The 16,537-nt window shown below is 35.9% G+C and overlaps 1 protein-coding gene across 5 annotated transcripts in view; it reads right to left on the bottom strand.

Annotated features, from left to right (window-relative positions):
* HEATR5A (HEAT repeat containing 5A) overlaps positions 1–16,537 on the bottom strand; it is a 117,693-nt gene that overhangs the window by 32,555 nt on the left and 68,601 nt on the right. For all 5 annotated transcript variants that reach the window (XM_082618589.1, XM_082618588.1, XM_082618587.1 and 2 more), the window contains 5 exons: positions 9,979–10,084; positions 9,032–9,222; positions 7,574–7,733; positions 4,882–5,071; positions 3,816–3,985 (listed from right to left, as the gene is read on the bottom strand). In XM_082618589.1, coding sequence (XP_082474715.1) covers positions 3,816–3,985; positions 4,882–5,071; positions 7,574–7,733; positions 9,032–9,222; positions 9,979–10,084 — 817 coding nt within the window. The remainder of the gene's footprint in view (positions 1–3,815; positions 3,986–4,881; positions 5,072–7,573; positions 7,734–9,031; positions 9,223–9,978; positions 10,085–16,537) is intronic.

A 16,537-nucleotide genomic window follows, 5' to 3' on the forward strand; every position in this document is an offset into this window, starting at 1 on the left:
TGGGTATTAAATAACACCATGTAACATGCTATACACACTGGACTTTGCATTAATGGTTAGCTTAAACAAAGAGATGCAGAGGAAAACAAGAACATCTACAACCAAAAAAAAAAAAAAACAACAACACAAAGAAACAGCACTGCAAACCTCAAAAAAAGTTAGGAATCGAGGGTCAGGGACCTACCAACACAGAATTATCCAACAAGATCTCCTGCACAAAAACAAATGACAGACTGGTCATGACAAAACCAAAAGATAAATACTAGGATGACTTTGACAACAGTCAGCTAAGCATTAAAATGTAAATGTTAATAGAGCTATCATTCAAACTGGCTTAGCTTCAGCTTTAAAAAATATGCCATAAATACTTCATTTTCCAACTTAAAATATGAGTTGAGGTAAGATTTTAAAAAGTCAACTAAAGATGTAAAGATATAAAAAATACAATAATTTCAAAATGCACATTTGTGTAATTAGGTTTTCCTTTGGAACCTTTCATTAAGCCTCAGGAACAAAACCAGAACAAGTAGACATGAGTGTGAAAGGAGTGATCTGGATTACATTCACATGAACAGGTGTCCAGCAAGGGACCAAGTTAATGGTTTACCTCATCACAAGTTAATTATAGATTTCTTACTCTTGGAAGCCAAGTTTTAAAACTGTGAGTAATCAGAATTGCAAGTGTAGCTAACGCCAAGTTCAGAATGGAAGTTAAATAGCATGCAGTTAGAAGAAAACCCTTTGCAGTAAGATTCCTTCCTAATGATTAAATGTATTCTGAATAGAGTTTCAGTTAATATGAAAACACTTCATGCTAAATAATTAAGTTCTATGTAGAAAAGAAACCTGATCATAAAGTTGTTAATAGGAAAGCAAAAGCAATTTTTTTAAAATAAATTTATTTATTTTATTTATTTATTTTTGGCTGTGTTGGGTCTTCGTTGCTGCCCGCGGGCTTTCTCTAGTTGTGGCAAGCGGGGGCTACTCTTCCCTGCAGCGCGCGGGCTTCTCATTGTGATCGATTCTCTTGTTGCGGAGCACAGGCTCTAGGTGCGCGGGCTTCAGTAGTTGTGGCACAAGGGCTCAATAGTTGTGGCTTGTGGGCTCTAGACCACAGGCTCAGTAGTTGTAGTACACGGGCCTAGTTTTTCCGTGGTATGTGGGATCTTCCAGGACCAGGGCTTAAACCCATGTCCCCTGCATTGGCAGGTGGATTCTCAACCGCTGTGCCACCAGGGAAGCCCCAGTTTTCTTACTACAGGGCATACTTTAAAATACAATAATAAATTTAGAATGAAAGCTTTACTAATCAAAATATTAAGATACAAAATTAACACAAGTTTTGCTAACACAAAATTGCTAGTGATAGCAATTTTTGAATTTAATTTCTGTATAAGAAAAATCATTTTATAGCTTAAGTATTATGAGTAACATGAATAAGACCTGTAATTGTTACCTCTGATTTTCTCAGTTGCTCTGAATGTTCCTAAAAGAAAGATCTGAGAACAGTCTCTATTCTTTGTTTGTAACCTTCTCAGTCTGGTAAAAGAAAAGAGTACCGAACTTGATCAGATCTAATTCACCATGAATTAGTAGTTAGTCTTGCTCTTTATTTCTCAATAAACTTTACTTAATAAATGAATTCATGTATCAGTTAAAGAAGAAATTTTAAAAGGGTATTAATAGACATTTTCTACTATGATTCAAGACGAAAAAATGGCAGTATTGTTTTTATTTATTTATTTAGGCTATGTTGTGTCTTCGTTGCTATGCACGGGCTTTCTCTCTAGTTGTGGCGAGAGGGGACTACTCTTCATCGCGGTGCGTGAGCTTCTCATTGCAGTGGCTTCTCTTGTTGCAGTGCACAGGCTCTAGGCGTGTGGGCTTCAGTAGTTGTGGCACGTGGGCTCAGTAGTTGTGGCTTGCAGTCTCTAGAGCGCAGGCTCAGTAGTTGTGACGCACGGGCTTAGCTGCTCTGTGGCATGTGGGATCTTCCCGGACCAGGGCTCGAACCCGTGTCCCCTGCATTGACAGGCGGATTCTTAACCAGTGCGCCACCAGGGAAGTCCCAGTGTTGTTATATTTAAATGGAGAGTAGAAAGTTAGATCAACTTGCAAAGTAGTGGGTATTTTTCAGTAACTGGTATTGGCAATTGTTCTTCAAATATAAAGAGCAATATTCCTGGGGAAAAGTTGCTGAATGATAAAGGTAAAATTCTTTTCCAGTAAGTGCTGTTTTCTCTAATACATGTTTAACCCAGATAGAAACCAAAGTTTCTATCAGAAAAGTCAGTCGTGTCCTCTCTTGAAGAGTCTTACATAATTATGACTATGAAAATCAATATGGAGATAAATACAATTCTATGTTTAAGTTACATGTTAAGAAAATAAAAACAATTACAATTTACTGAGTGGTTATTAAGTGCTGAGGACAAGTGTATTTATAGGCGGCATCTTGTGTAATCCTTGTGTTTTACAGACACGATAACTGAGGCTGGAGGAGGTTATGGGACGTCCCTAAGGCCACATAGATAGGAGGGAGCAGAGCTAAGAGGGTCCATAACTACAAAGTCAATATGAAATAATGAAACGAGAACTGGACAAGGAGTTCAGAAACCTGGATTCTAGGCTTAGAGCTACTACTACCTAGGTATGTTACCTTGGGCAAAATATTTCACTTTTTGGTCTTTAGTTTATATTTTTATTGAGAAGGTTGGTTTTACTGATGTTTGAGGTTCTTTCAAGGTCTGAAATGCACATTTTGTCTTAAGCTTGAAAATGAAAGGTCTGTCTAAAGTAATGATTCTCAACTGTCATGTTACTAAGGGGAGTGTGCTGTGAACATTACAGGGGCAGAAAAAGTTGAAAAGCAACGGTGTCAAGTTTTTTTTTTTTTTTTTTTTTTTTTTGCCTGCATTGGGTCGTCATTGCTGTGTGTGGGCTTCCTCTAGTTTCGGTGAGCGGGGGCTACTCTTCATTGGGGTGCATGGGCTTCTCATGGCAGTGGCTTCTCTTATTGCAGACCACAGGCTCTAGGTGCATAGGCTTCAGTAGTTTTGGCACATGGGCTCAATAGTTATGGCTTGCGGGCTCTAGAGTGCAGGCTCAGTAGTTGTGGCGCGTGGGCTTAGTTGCTCCGCAGCATGTGGGATTTTCCCGGACCAGGGCTCGAACCCATGTCCCCTGCATTGGCAGGCGGATTCTTAACCACTGTGCCATCAGGGAAGTCCTCAGTGTCAAGTTTTAACTCCAAGTGTAACTCAACTTTTTCAGGCAAGTCCAGATAGAAACTGGTGATGCTCAAGGTAAGTCTTAAAACCACTGATGATTACGAACCATCTCATCAGAACTTTTTTACTGATCACCTTCACCTTTCTATATTCATTAGACACACTATTAGAACTCAGATATTGATGCATATGCTGCTAGAATATTAAGGAAAAATATTATTTGCCTATCTGGGATGAAAAGAACTTTATATGTAATAATTTGGGAAAGAGGAAGAAGAAGTAGGAAAAAATAGATGTTACCACATAAATATTTCCATGTCCTATAGCATTATATACTACCTGCGATATTAGCACTCAGTATATCTTTACTGATTAATGAATCAATATTCCAAATACTAAGTTCAACATTAATGGAAGAAAAATGAATCAATATATGAGAGGTTTAAGATATGATTATATGAAGTTGCCCCCCACCACCCAAAAAAGACCAGAACTGAGGGAAAATAGCTATTGTACAGTCTAGAGAATAATTAAATTTAAATTTCCAATAATAGAAACTAAGGACATATACAATTTTATACTCACACAGAGGCAGCTGACCAGGCTAGACAAGTTGACATGTCGTGGAGCAAACATGTGAAGCTGCTGAAGGCATGAGATGGCCTGAGCTTGGACAAGGCAGTCTGGGTTATCTTGCATCACTGCACAACCCAACAGACAGGAAGTCCTTAGGGTAGAAACGGAAGTACTGTTACCTAAAATGAAAACAGAAAGCTTTTAATAATCGGCCTATAAAATCATTACCCTTTAAACATATATTACTGGGCTTAAAATTTCTTTTTCCCCCGATCTTTAACTTAAGGTTCTGTGAAGTGAATTTCTTCTACAAAAGCAGGGATAATCCAGGTTATAGATTTTTAGATTATGTTATCTTTAGTCTGAAAGATTTATGGTAACACAAATCATTAGGCAAAGAAGAACCTAAGACTATCTGCAGTTTACATCAAATTTTCATGAAAAGTAGAATTAGAAAGTGCTAATAAACTTCACCCTGCTTGTATTAGTTGAGAGTTGCTTTTATATATTAAAATCATGTACTTTGCATTTGAATAGATCAGAATAACTGAGCTTTGGGGCTTTGTCATTTATATCTTAAAAGAGAATAGAGTTCTTTAAACTATTCCATTTCATGTCTGTCATTTTACTTGTTAAGAGAAGCATTTTTAGGACATATCTAATCTTTCTAAACATGGTACTCCTTATCTTTTCAAGGTAAGAAAAATAAGACTAGCATTTATTTTAACAAAATATACGGAGCACCTACTATGTGCCAATCACAAGGGTTTTTCAAATTTTCTCTTATTTGATAGAAGAGGAAACTAAAGCTTAGAGACATGAGGATTTCCCCAAAGTCACCCAATTAAGTAACAGTCGGTGAAGCTTAGATTAAGTTTCTATGTTTTTTCTATCATGTCGTCATCCAAGAGTCAAAGTCTTCCCAAGACTGTTCTCAACATTCTGCCCATATATTTGAAAAGAGCATTCCGCTAAACTTCACTTTATTGAGAAATGTTTGAGTCAATAATAGGAACTGAATTCATTTTTACGCATATATTTTTATGTAAAACATCACAAAAGCAGCTATGCATACCTTGTAGCTCTGGACCCAGTGTAGTAATAAGGGCATTCAAACAACGACCAAGGCTTTGGTGAACTTCAGCATGAGTAGGAGGCACATTTAACAACAACATAATAATAAGAGAAAGGGTTGGTTCTGCATGTGTATAATAGAGTGGGCCAGCAGAATCAATTATCAATGAGAGAGAATGCAGTGCCCAGGTCTGTGAAGACAGAGAAAAACAATTTAAAATGTTATAGCAGCATTAAGAAACATAAAACACAATGAGTTGTTCTTTTGCTGAAGCAAGTGATAACGTAATAGCACAGTAAAGTATTTGTGTGTTATTACTAACTTGGAGAGAGAAATGGAGAACTTCAGGAGTTTTAAGAAAATTTTTCTCTTTAAATATCCAGTAAAAAACAATCGAGAGACAAGTGCCTAATTTAGAATGGCATATGTGCATATATCTCAGCACTAAGAATTCCATACAGTGTTTGGTTCTTTAGCTAACAGCTTGAACTAAATCGGGTTTGTTGAAAACTGTTTAATGTTTAATCTATATAGAGAATGAAAATTCAAGTTTTTAACAGATTCAACAATATCTACAACTACATGCAATAATTACAGACAAATCTCTTGAACACAGTGTTGAAGAAAACCAGACATAAAAAAGTACATACCATATGATTCCATTGATATAAAGTATAAAAGCAGGCAAAACTAATATATGCTGTTGCAAATTAGGATAGTGGTTATCCTTGGTGGGACAGGTAGTAACTAGAAGAGAACATGAGGAGAGTGTTTGGGGTATTGTTCTGCTTCTTGATCTAGGTGCTGGTTACATGGTGTATTCAGTTTCCATACTTTATTCACAGAGATGCACACTTCTAACAGGTGCAGTGTTATAAATATATAAAAATAAACATATTTATAAAAATAAATATTATAAATATTTATATTTATAAAATAAATATACATGTTATATATAAATATGTATTTATATATTAAACAAACAAAATGCCTTTGAGCCAAATCTTGCCTGCCACCTATTTTTAGAAATAAAGTTTTGTCGAAACACAGTCATGCTCATCTGTTTACATATTATTTATGGCTGCTTCCCTGCTATAATGGCAGAATTGAGCAGCTGACAGAGACTGTATAACATGTAAAGCCTAAATAATTTACTACCTGGCCCTTTATAAAATAAGTTTGGCAACTCTGGTTCAAACAAGACTGGCCATACACTGATAACCACTGAAGCTAGATGATGGGTATAAGAGGTTCCTTATAGCATGTTCTCTACTTTTATGTATGCTTGAACTTTTTATAACAAGAAGTATCTGAAGAGTCCTCCTTTTAGGAAATCAACTGAGAAACTTTTACCCCTCTTATCAATAGATGTATATGAAAAGCTTACGGTACTTTAAATGCTATAAAAATGAACTCCCATTAGGTGAGAGATAGCAGCAATCAAGAAGAGTCAGATTTGATGACACTGGAGGCCATGGAAAGAATAATTTAAATTAATCAACAAAAGATAGTCAATACAAAAGGACGTGTGTTCAGAACAGACTTCTTGAAGGGGAAAAGGAGAAATATAATAAACAGAAGCAAAAAGTACTGTACTAAAGGAATGAAGAAAGAAAGAATGGAACACCTTATAAATCAACTCAAGTAATAGATGATGTGAAAAAAAGAAAACTATTAGTAATATGGTAACTCAAGAATGAAAGCTATGTTGGATGTTGAAGTTTAACAGGAAGGTGGTTAAACTGGATGTTAGAATACTAAAAAATGTGGGTTATCAGAAAGGAATAGAAAGAGAGGAGAGCAATAGGAAAAACATTAAGTGCAGATACGAGAACGACATGTGTGGGAGGAAAGTAGGAAGATCAGCTTAGGAGAAGACCAGTACTTTGGGTTAATAACAGAGAAAGTTTCTGGGTCAGTTGATGGGACTTCAATGAGAAGTTGATTTAAGAAGCAATAAGCAGTTTCCCCAGCTTTTCAGTAAGGAAGTGGCAAGATGAAAATCTTTCAGGAAAACATTTTTGGCTTCATATCTAGGGAGAGTTGAAAAGAACTTAAACATAAAGTGACCAGGTAGGAGGCTACTGTAGTAATTAGGGACACACAGGGGGGACAGAGATACAATAAGGGGATTAAAAAAGCAGGAAGAATAACAATCATTCAAGATGTGATTAAGATATCAGGAGAATGATGATTGACAGAAATGGGTAAGATATGTATAATAATATGGTAAAGTGGTTAAGAACATGAGTTCAGAGTCCATGATTTATGTTCTTCACCTGACTCCAGTTTTTTAGCTGTGAGCAAGTACTTAGCTTCTGTAAGCCACAGTTTTCTTTCTGTATAATGGGAATATACATACTAGATTACTGTGAGGATTAAATATGTTCATATGTTTAGAAGAATGTAATACAATGCATGGTACCTGTTAAGCTCTACAAAATAGTTAGACGTTATTTTAAGATGGAAGGGAGATCCATTTTCAGAAAATGATATTGAATTTGACTTTAGATACTGAGTATGAAATAAAGATAATGAGATTTGAATTTTAAAAATCCATCAAGGTTAACAATGGCTTTGATTTTATTATGGAGCAAGAATTATTTTATAAATTAGTAATGGTCAATAAAAACATAATCTGCATTATCTACAAATCAAGAATTTCAAGGAAGGTATCACATGAAGTACTTACCTGCACATCAGGAGAAGTGCTGTCCTGAGATAAAGTGTAAAGGATTCCAACACAAGAATTCAAATGTTGAGAAGAACTTATTCCTCCCAAGTACCTATGTAGGGATCCCAAAGCCAATGAGTGTCCTATTCTGGTAACTGCATCCCTTGCTGACTTCAGTCTGTGATTATGGAAACAAAAATAAATGACAATTACTGAAACAAAACCAATGCACGCACACTGTCACTTAGGCAAACTTTCTGTATGAAGAGTTGCAAAATTCAGAAATATATTTACCGTTAACTGATAAAAAAAATTCTGAAATAACCTGAAAGGTATCTTGAAAAGAAAAAATTTTAAATAAAAATGTCTTTACCATTATTAATAATTATTTAAATATAAGCAATTTCAATGTCTCTCAGAAATACACACACACTAAATTCATATGGCAGGCATTATTACTTTATCATTAAGTTATACTTTAAAACTCTCATTGCTGAGATACTCTAATTCCATATAAAGAGAGTTCCAACTCAAGAACTTTGATTTAAAAATTAAATATAATAAGAGAACTCATTATTTATTAGGAGCTTTCTTATGAATTGTATATTAGTTTAAGCGCTTTATATTTGGTCCTTTAATCCGCTCAACAATCTTGAGATTCACACTACTGATATTATCAGTTCCTTTTAACAGATGAGGAAATCAAAGTGACTTAGTCATTTTAGCCAAAGTGACTCTTACAAAGTAACCAACTATTAAATCGAAGAGTTGGGATTTGAACCGAGTTAGTAATCTGACATCAGACGTTGAGCTCATAACCAAATCAAGATACACATATTCAATAGACTAGAAGGTGAAAGTGCTGCCTGCATTACTACCACCACTAATAATATAGCTTTATATTTGTATAATATAACCATGAACTTTATTTGCAGTTGTTTTATTTTTTCATACTACTTTCATATTTATTATCTCATTTACCTTAACATTCTTAGTAGGCAGGGTAGCATTAATAACCTTCTATATGAAATAGAGGAAAACTGAGAGGTTGAGAGGATTAAGTAACCTGCTCATGGTTACAAAGCCGGTAGAAACGAAATATAGTTTATGTTTCCTGACCTGCAGCCTTCTCTCTTTCCATTAGGTTGTTCTTACTACCTATATCTATATTTTACATGATAAAACTCCATAAGCTTCTTACTCCCAGAGTCCACTGATGGCCTATTACATCACTCATATAGATAGTGATCTTTCTCATATAAAAAGTAAAGCCAAAGAACTAGTAATAGTTTTATGTTCCAAAACAAGCAGGCCAAGGTGGGGTGGGGGTGAGTTCTCCTTTATTTTAAAGTATACACATTTCTCAATTTTTTAAAGTTAATTATCAGAATGAAGTTTCATAAGTTCCAACAAACCAACAAGCTACACCCAGTTTTGACACATAGTCCATGAGTATTAAATAAGAAATTCACTTACTTGTCAAAGCTAACTTGAGCTAATGCAGCAGTAAAAGCTCCATCATCAACCACTTGGGCTAATCTAGCCCATGCCTCTGCAGCTGCACATCTCAAGAGGGGGCTGGGACTTTCTAAGGCTCCCATCACCAATGCGAGGACAGGTCTTCTCATTTCTTCTGGACCCAAATGTCCCTTAGAGCCAGCCACATACTGAAATATGTAAAAAACAATCCAAACTTGCAACTCTAGTAAATTCTCTTATCCAGTTTGGAATGCATATTCTGGTTAACCAAATATGTTCATATTTGGTGATTACTCCTTTAAAAAAAATCAGAATACCAAAATCCACAGTAAACATACATAATTTTTCTCATGAAGTACTTTAGAATTTTAAACCTCCAGGCAAACAATATGGTAATCAATTATCACTGTAGTATATATGTGTTCAGAAGAACATTAATGGGGATTTCCATAAAATAAATGATCAATGAAGCCTATTATATTTTACTTAGAAACAACAAGCCATAAATGCAACAATGAGCCAGATTTGATCCATAGGCCATAGTCTGCCAATCCTAGATCTGGGATATTAGGGTTGGTAGGTTAAAGCATGGTTCTAAGCCAAGATTATAAGTTTGATTTCTGACTAACAAGTTTTATATGGAGAAAAAGTAAAAGGGGAGGGACTTCCCTGGCGGTCCAGTAGTTAAGACTCTGTGCTTCCAATGCAGGGAGCACGGGTTTGATCCCTGGTCAGGGAACTGAGATCCCACATGCCATGCAGTATGGCCAAAAAAAAAAAAAAAAAAAAGGTAAAAGGGGAATTAAAAATCCTGAAACGTTAAGAAAAATCAGGGGTGGGGGGGACCAGCCCTTTAAAAACACTTTCCCCAATCTACTTAGTTGGCCATACATTAGGGAAAAAAATAAATAAAGCAAACGTGAATTTTTAAAAAACAGAATTACCTTCAAGAAACTAGAAACTGAAGAAACAACATGTAACTGAACTACTTGTTGACGAGCTCCTTTTGTATGCTTTATACTGTCCAAAAGCTGTTCCAGTACGAGAAGCCTAAAATCAGAAACAAGATTTAAAGATAAAGTAAGTCAAAGGGCAGTACTGAGTATCCACTACAAATTTGTTTTGTTGCTTTTTGTTGGAACTACTAAAATGAGATAAACTGTTGTCAAACACACTGAAGCATTTTAGGAAATGAAAATATATCACAACCAATGCAAAAATATTTTGATTATGTGTCATTATGACAGTGGGGGAGAAGCATTATTTTGTGAAAAAATAACATGTATCACTTAATACAGATTTACCTGGGCAAATTCAGCTATTTCAGCAACTATTTTCTAAACAAATATTTTGAAAGTCACTTGCGTCAACATTTTTGCTCTTAGTAACAGGACTTACTGGATTCAAATACATTCCTTCATTTTAAAGGTAGCACTGACTTCAGTTAATGAGAAGCAGCACAGCCTTTTGAACCCCAACCATACCTTAAACATGTACTTGGGATCATACTATATATAACACAGTTTTTACACTTGCTTTTCTCACTTAACATTACCTCTTTAGCACTTTTCAAATCATTTTTATTCTTTGATAATTTTCAGGAAGCCAAATTTTACTACACACATACTATAATTTATTCAACCATTCTCCTACTGGTGGAGAGCAAATTTCTTATTTTCACAATTCTGACTATGATGAATATATGCACATTACTTTTGGTGTGGGGTTGAATGTGTCCATGGGTTTTAATGTAGCTTCCATAAATTGTTTTTCATGTCCTTTTTTTAAATCCATTTGTTGAGATTAAAGATATGTAACCATGAAATAAATCACCCCATTTTTTCCCACCAATTTCTCCAATGTTTAGAAACATTGCTTCAGAGCTCTGAACTTCCTTTCCCCCTCTTCTCTCCCTTTAAATCAGGAAAACTGAAATAATGTTTAAGAATACTTCTTCCGTTGTGAACTATCTTGATGGTAGGCATAGACCTTATAACTTATCTTCATCTCTCTAGTATCTGGGTTTGGCAAGTAGTCAACAGTCAAATGTGCTTGTTGAACAATATAAAGGACAGTTGCACCCAGTGAGTGAAAACAGGGCATGACTGGCTGAAGATGGCACATGGGTATACTTTTACTCAACTCTAACGTACTTGCAATAGTATCTCTGAGCCTGTAACTAAATCTCTATCATTCTGGTGAGGCCACAAGACCCAAATACAGTTTTGTTCCAAATGACAATTCTGTTATCGAAACAGAATAGATATGGGTATTGTGCTTTAAAAAACCCAGCTGTGGAAGAAGTTAAGTCAGAAAAAAGGGAAGGTGTGAAGTTACATGTGTATGACTTGAGGAAAGCAATATATATAAAATCAACTCAGAGAATATAATAAACATGGTGGATCACTAAAAATTTGAGGAAAAACCATGGTAACTCTAAGTAGTCTATTTAGTTAAATATTTATTTCCTTATTTCAAGGTTAATTCTGTTCATCATAATAAACCTGAAAAACTCAGAAAAGCACAGGAAAGAAAAATGAAATTCACCCATAATCCCACCATCTGGAAAGTGCCACTATTAACATTTGGCATCTTTGTTTTAGTCTCTCCCCGGTCCCGTTCCCAGCCCAGGTATATGGATATCATTTTTAGAAAACTGGGATCACAGTGTATACACTCTGTTAGTAACTCTTTTTCATTTCCCTAAACATTAATCCCATCTTATTAATTACTGCACTGAAATAATTTTTTTCCTCTTTTTTATCTTGGCCTCCTGTGATATTTCTTTTTTATTTTAATTGAAGTATAGCTGATGTACAATATTATGTTACAGGTGTACAATATAGTGATTCACAATTTTTAAAGGTTATAGGGGCCTCCCTGGTGGCGCAGTGGTTGAGAGTCCGCCTGCCGATGCAGGGGATGCGGGTTCGTGCCCCGGTCTGGAAGGATCCCATGTGCCGCGGAGCGGCTGGGCCCGTGGGCCATGGCCGCTGGGCCTGTGCGTCCGGAGCCTGTGCTCCGCAACGGGAGGGGCCACAGCAGTGAGAGGCCCGCGTACAGCAAAAAAAAAAAAAAAAAAAAAAAAAAAGGTTATACTTCATTTAAAGTTATTTTAAAATATTGGCTATATTCCCTGAGTTGTACAGTATATCCCTGTAGCTTATTTTTCACGTAATAGTTGGTACCTTTAATTCCCTCCCCCTATATTGCCCCTCCCCCTTCCCTCTCCCCACAGGTAACTGCTAGATGGTTCTCTGTATCTGTGAGTCTGCTTTTTTGTTATATTCACTAGTTTGTTGTATTTTTAGATTCCACATGTACTGAAATAATTTAAAATAGCTATTAGTATTATATAGTCTGGCAATAAAATACCTTATTTACCCAGTTCCCTAGTTTGGGACATTTAGGCCATTTCTAATTTTTATTATAAATAACATGATTAATGTATCATATAAAAGTTTTTTCTGCCTGTTTTCCAAGATTATATTTAAGTCATTATGTTTCAAGAATATATTTATGCCCAAATTGCCTGCAGGAAGAAAAATTAAGGATAACCATATGGTCAGCCTTATGAATTTAAAACCTAAAACATCATTATTAGATCACATCATAGTCACCTGCTATAATGGAACTGTGTGTCATGTTGAAAGTAGTAAAAATACTTAAGGTTAGAGCTTGAGAATTTTGTTACATTATAATAAAACCTGACCTGTACTATTTTCTTACCCACATTCATGGGCCAAAGACTATAAATGAGACTACCAGAGCCCAAAATATTTTTCTCCACCCTTTACCCCCAAATTCTGACAGAGATCGCAACAAAACATTCTGAATCTTCAGGAAGATGGAGATGACCAGTTTTCAGTAATACTGAATTGGTATTCCTAAGTAGTATCAATTATAACATATAATTATTAGTTCAGAATAAAATTAGATATTAAAAGTTTTGAGTCTGGATGAAATAAAAACACATAGGTAACTGAGTAAACAGCAAAGACATAAAATTTGAAAATGCTGATTTACCTTACTTATACTTTCAGAGAGGGTGTATAATGGTGAAAATTTTCACTACTGAGAACTATAACTATCCTTTTCCTCTCTCTCCATCAACTCATAATCTACATTATTTTATAGCATTTTTAGCAGTGGTTCTCAAACCTGGCTGTACACCAGAATCACCTAAGGAGTTTTTTAAAATTTCAGTGCCCAATGTAGTATGCATACCATTACTATTAAGTAAGAATATACGTTTTAAAAAGTTGTCCCAACGATTGCAATGTACAGTCAAGGGTGAAGCAATCTTCAGGTGAATTAAGTAATTCATTCTTTGCAGTTAGGTGCAAAATATATTGAAAAGTAACCATAAACAACACATACACAAGATCAGTAATAACTTCTCTGTGTAAAATATCTTGATATTCCAGAACTTTAAACATTTTAGTGCTTTAAAATTATCGATGCGAAGTTCTCTTATTTTTTAGAATCCTATAGTCAAAATAAAGATAATGAGGGACTTCCCTGGTGGCACAGTGGTTAAGAATCTGCCTGCCAATGCAGGGGACACGGGTCTGAGCCCTGGTCTGGGAAGATTCCACGTGCTGCAGAGCAACTAAGCCCATGTGCCACAACTACTGAGCCTGTGCTCTAGAACCTGAAAGCCACAACTACCGAGCCCATGTACCACAACTACCAAGCCTGCACTCTAGAGCCCACGAGCCACAACTACTGAGCCAGTGTGCCACAACTACTGAAGCCGGCATGCCTAGAGCCTGTGCTCTGCAACAAGAGGAGCCACCACAATGAGAAGCCCGCGCACCACAATGAAAGGTAGGCCCCTGCTCGTAGCAACTAGAGAAAGCCCACGTGCAGAACGAAGACCCAATGCAGCCAAAAACAAACAAATAAATAAATAATTAAAAAATAAAGGTAATCAACTGATTTAAAGACAATTTAATTTCTAAGTACATAAATAAAATATGAAAAACCTATTTCTAATCTTAGGACAATGTCATGTTAACTACAAGAGTTTCTTTTAAACTGTTTAAACACGAAGATAACCACAATAACAAAATGCTTTAAAATATTCACTTGTTGTTGAATACAGGTACTTTAAGATATTTCTTCTCTAGAAATGCAAATCTATGGCCCAAAGAAGAAAGGTTTGCCATTTTAAACAAGTATCATACCTAGGATAACAGGAAATTAGAAACTTAACTTTCCTATCTATGTTTCTCTGTGGTGCTCTAGGGGCACTCATTGGAGACTGCTGATAGTTGCTGAATCTGGGATCCTGCCAGACAACTTCCTTTAAAATTCTCCAAACTACTGCCTACTATTTTTATTCAGTTAGAATCCAAACAGAACGTTTTGCTTTTACCAGGTCTCAACTTCTTTATTAAAACAAACAAAACCTCTCCTCCCTTGAATATTCATTCTATATATTATTTTCATCCAGGTGGGGTAAAAAGAAATTTGGCACATTTTAAAGTTTATTAAACTTTAAACAACAGAAATAAGAAACTATTTCCTTGAGACTATAATTAGGCAATAAATCTGGGAGAAATAAAAAAAAAGAAAACCAAAAAAACCCCCCACGTTCTTTAGGAGAGTAATAAAATCAATTTTTTAAAAGGAAAGCTTCTAAGAAGTATACTTTTCTTTTTCACTTCTTATCTGAGACCTATCAAAAAGAGTTTAGGGCTTCCCTGGTGGCGCAGTGGTTGAGAGTCCACCTGCCGATGCAGGGGACACGGGTTCGTGCCCCGGTCCGGGAGGATCCCACGTGCCGCGGAGCGGTTAGGCCCGTGAGCCATGGCCACTGAGCCTGCGCGTCGGGAGCCTGTGCTCCGCAATGGGAGAAGCCACAACAGTGAGAGGCCCACATACCGCAAAAAAAAAAAAAAAAAAAAAAAAAAAAAAGAGTTTAGTGGAGTCATTTAAAAACATGCTTAATTTAAATCTTTTGCCCACAAGGCTACCCCTGTTTCATCTACTGTAGTTACTGCTGTATTAATCCAAATTAATTATTTTAAACTAACTGTATGCACTAGATAATAGTACAGTTACAGACTAGTACAAATCTCATCCTCTCCATCAATTCTTCTTTGAAAATTCCAGTCCACTGTGATTCTCCTCTCATCTTTTAGTGCTATAGCATTCATTTATAATTTAGTCATGTATTGTCTTAAAATACAACCAAAACTTTATAGTTACAGTATACACAGTGAACTATAGACTACAAATTTCAAATCTTTTGAAATTAATCTCAAAATATACATGTAACATATAATACTAAGTAAATACTATCATTTTAAATAAAGACATGAAGCTATTAAAAATCAACATAAATGTTATTCATTTTTCTATCCACTGAAAGTAAACTATTTTTTAGAAATAGTTTCAGAAATGTGTTGCTGACAAGACTCAAATATTTTTTGTGAGTCTTCATCAAAGAGACCAAGGTAAATTCCTTACCTAATTGGTATTCTCTGGAAGACAACAGATAAAATGATATAAAAGCTATGATCTAGTCAAATGCGTGTTGCTTGTCTAGCATGAAAGAGACAGAGAATGAATGGGAATGAATGAGGATAGTTAATAATTTACAAACTCTTAACCAGCACAGCCCATGGGAGAGATTCACTTCCCACATAGTGTCTCACACAGAAATTTCCTGGATACTAGCTATCAGAAGTGTTTTTTGATCCCCAAGAAAGTTATTATCCTGTTATTAAGAAACTCATTCTCAATGAGAAATCATTAGAAGCCTTTTTAAAAAATTTTATTTATTTTTGGCTGTGTTGGGTCTTTGTTGCTGCACGCGGGCTTTCTCTAGTTGTGGCGAGTAGGGGCTACTCTTCATTGCGCTGAGTGGCCTTCTCATTGCGGTGGCTTCTCTGGCTGCAGAGCATGGGCTTTCAGTGTGCAGGCTTCAGTAGTTGCAGCACGCAGGCTCAGTAGTTGTGGTGCACGGGCTTAGTTGCTCCGTGGCATGTGGGATCTTCCCGGACCAGGGATTGAACCCGTGTCCCCTGCATTGGCAGGTGGATTCTTAACCACTGAGCCACCAGGGAAGTCCCAGAAGCCTTTGATTTTTAAAAACCAAAGTTCATTCTGACTGAAGTGAATCCACCAAATTGAAGACTAATCTGTTTTAATCTAATTTTTGAAATCTACTAAAATGAAGACTAATCCCTGAATCTGTGATGGCTTGATAAAGCTTCCAAGGTAAGAAAGCCTATGAGACCTTGTGTAAGCAGAAAACCAGTGTTTTACTTTGTAACAATAGCTCATAAATCACTGTTCTTGTGTCACTGAGTTTTTCATTTGTATTTTCAGCTAGATGAGAAGCTGTGGGAAAAGCATTGCATCCACAATAGTGCCTAGCAGTTTTCAGTTTAATCTCATCATTGACTTAATTACTTCTTATTAAATATTAGCCAGGTGAATGAACAAGAGCCTTTAATCTTACCTTCACCTGTCATCTATAAGAAATCTCTG

This window comes from Mesoplodon mirus, assembly GCF_964341445.2.
Source record: "Mesoplodon mirus genome assembly, chromosome: 4".
NCBI classification, from domain to species: Eukaryota; Metazoa; Chordata; class Mammalia; order Artiodactyla; family Ziphiidae; genus Mesoplodon; species Mesoplodon mirus.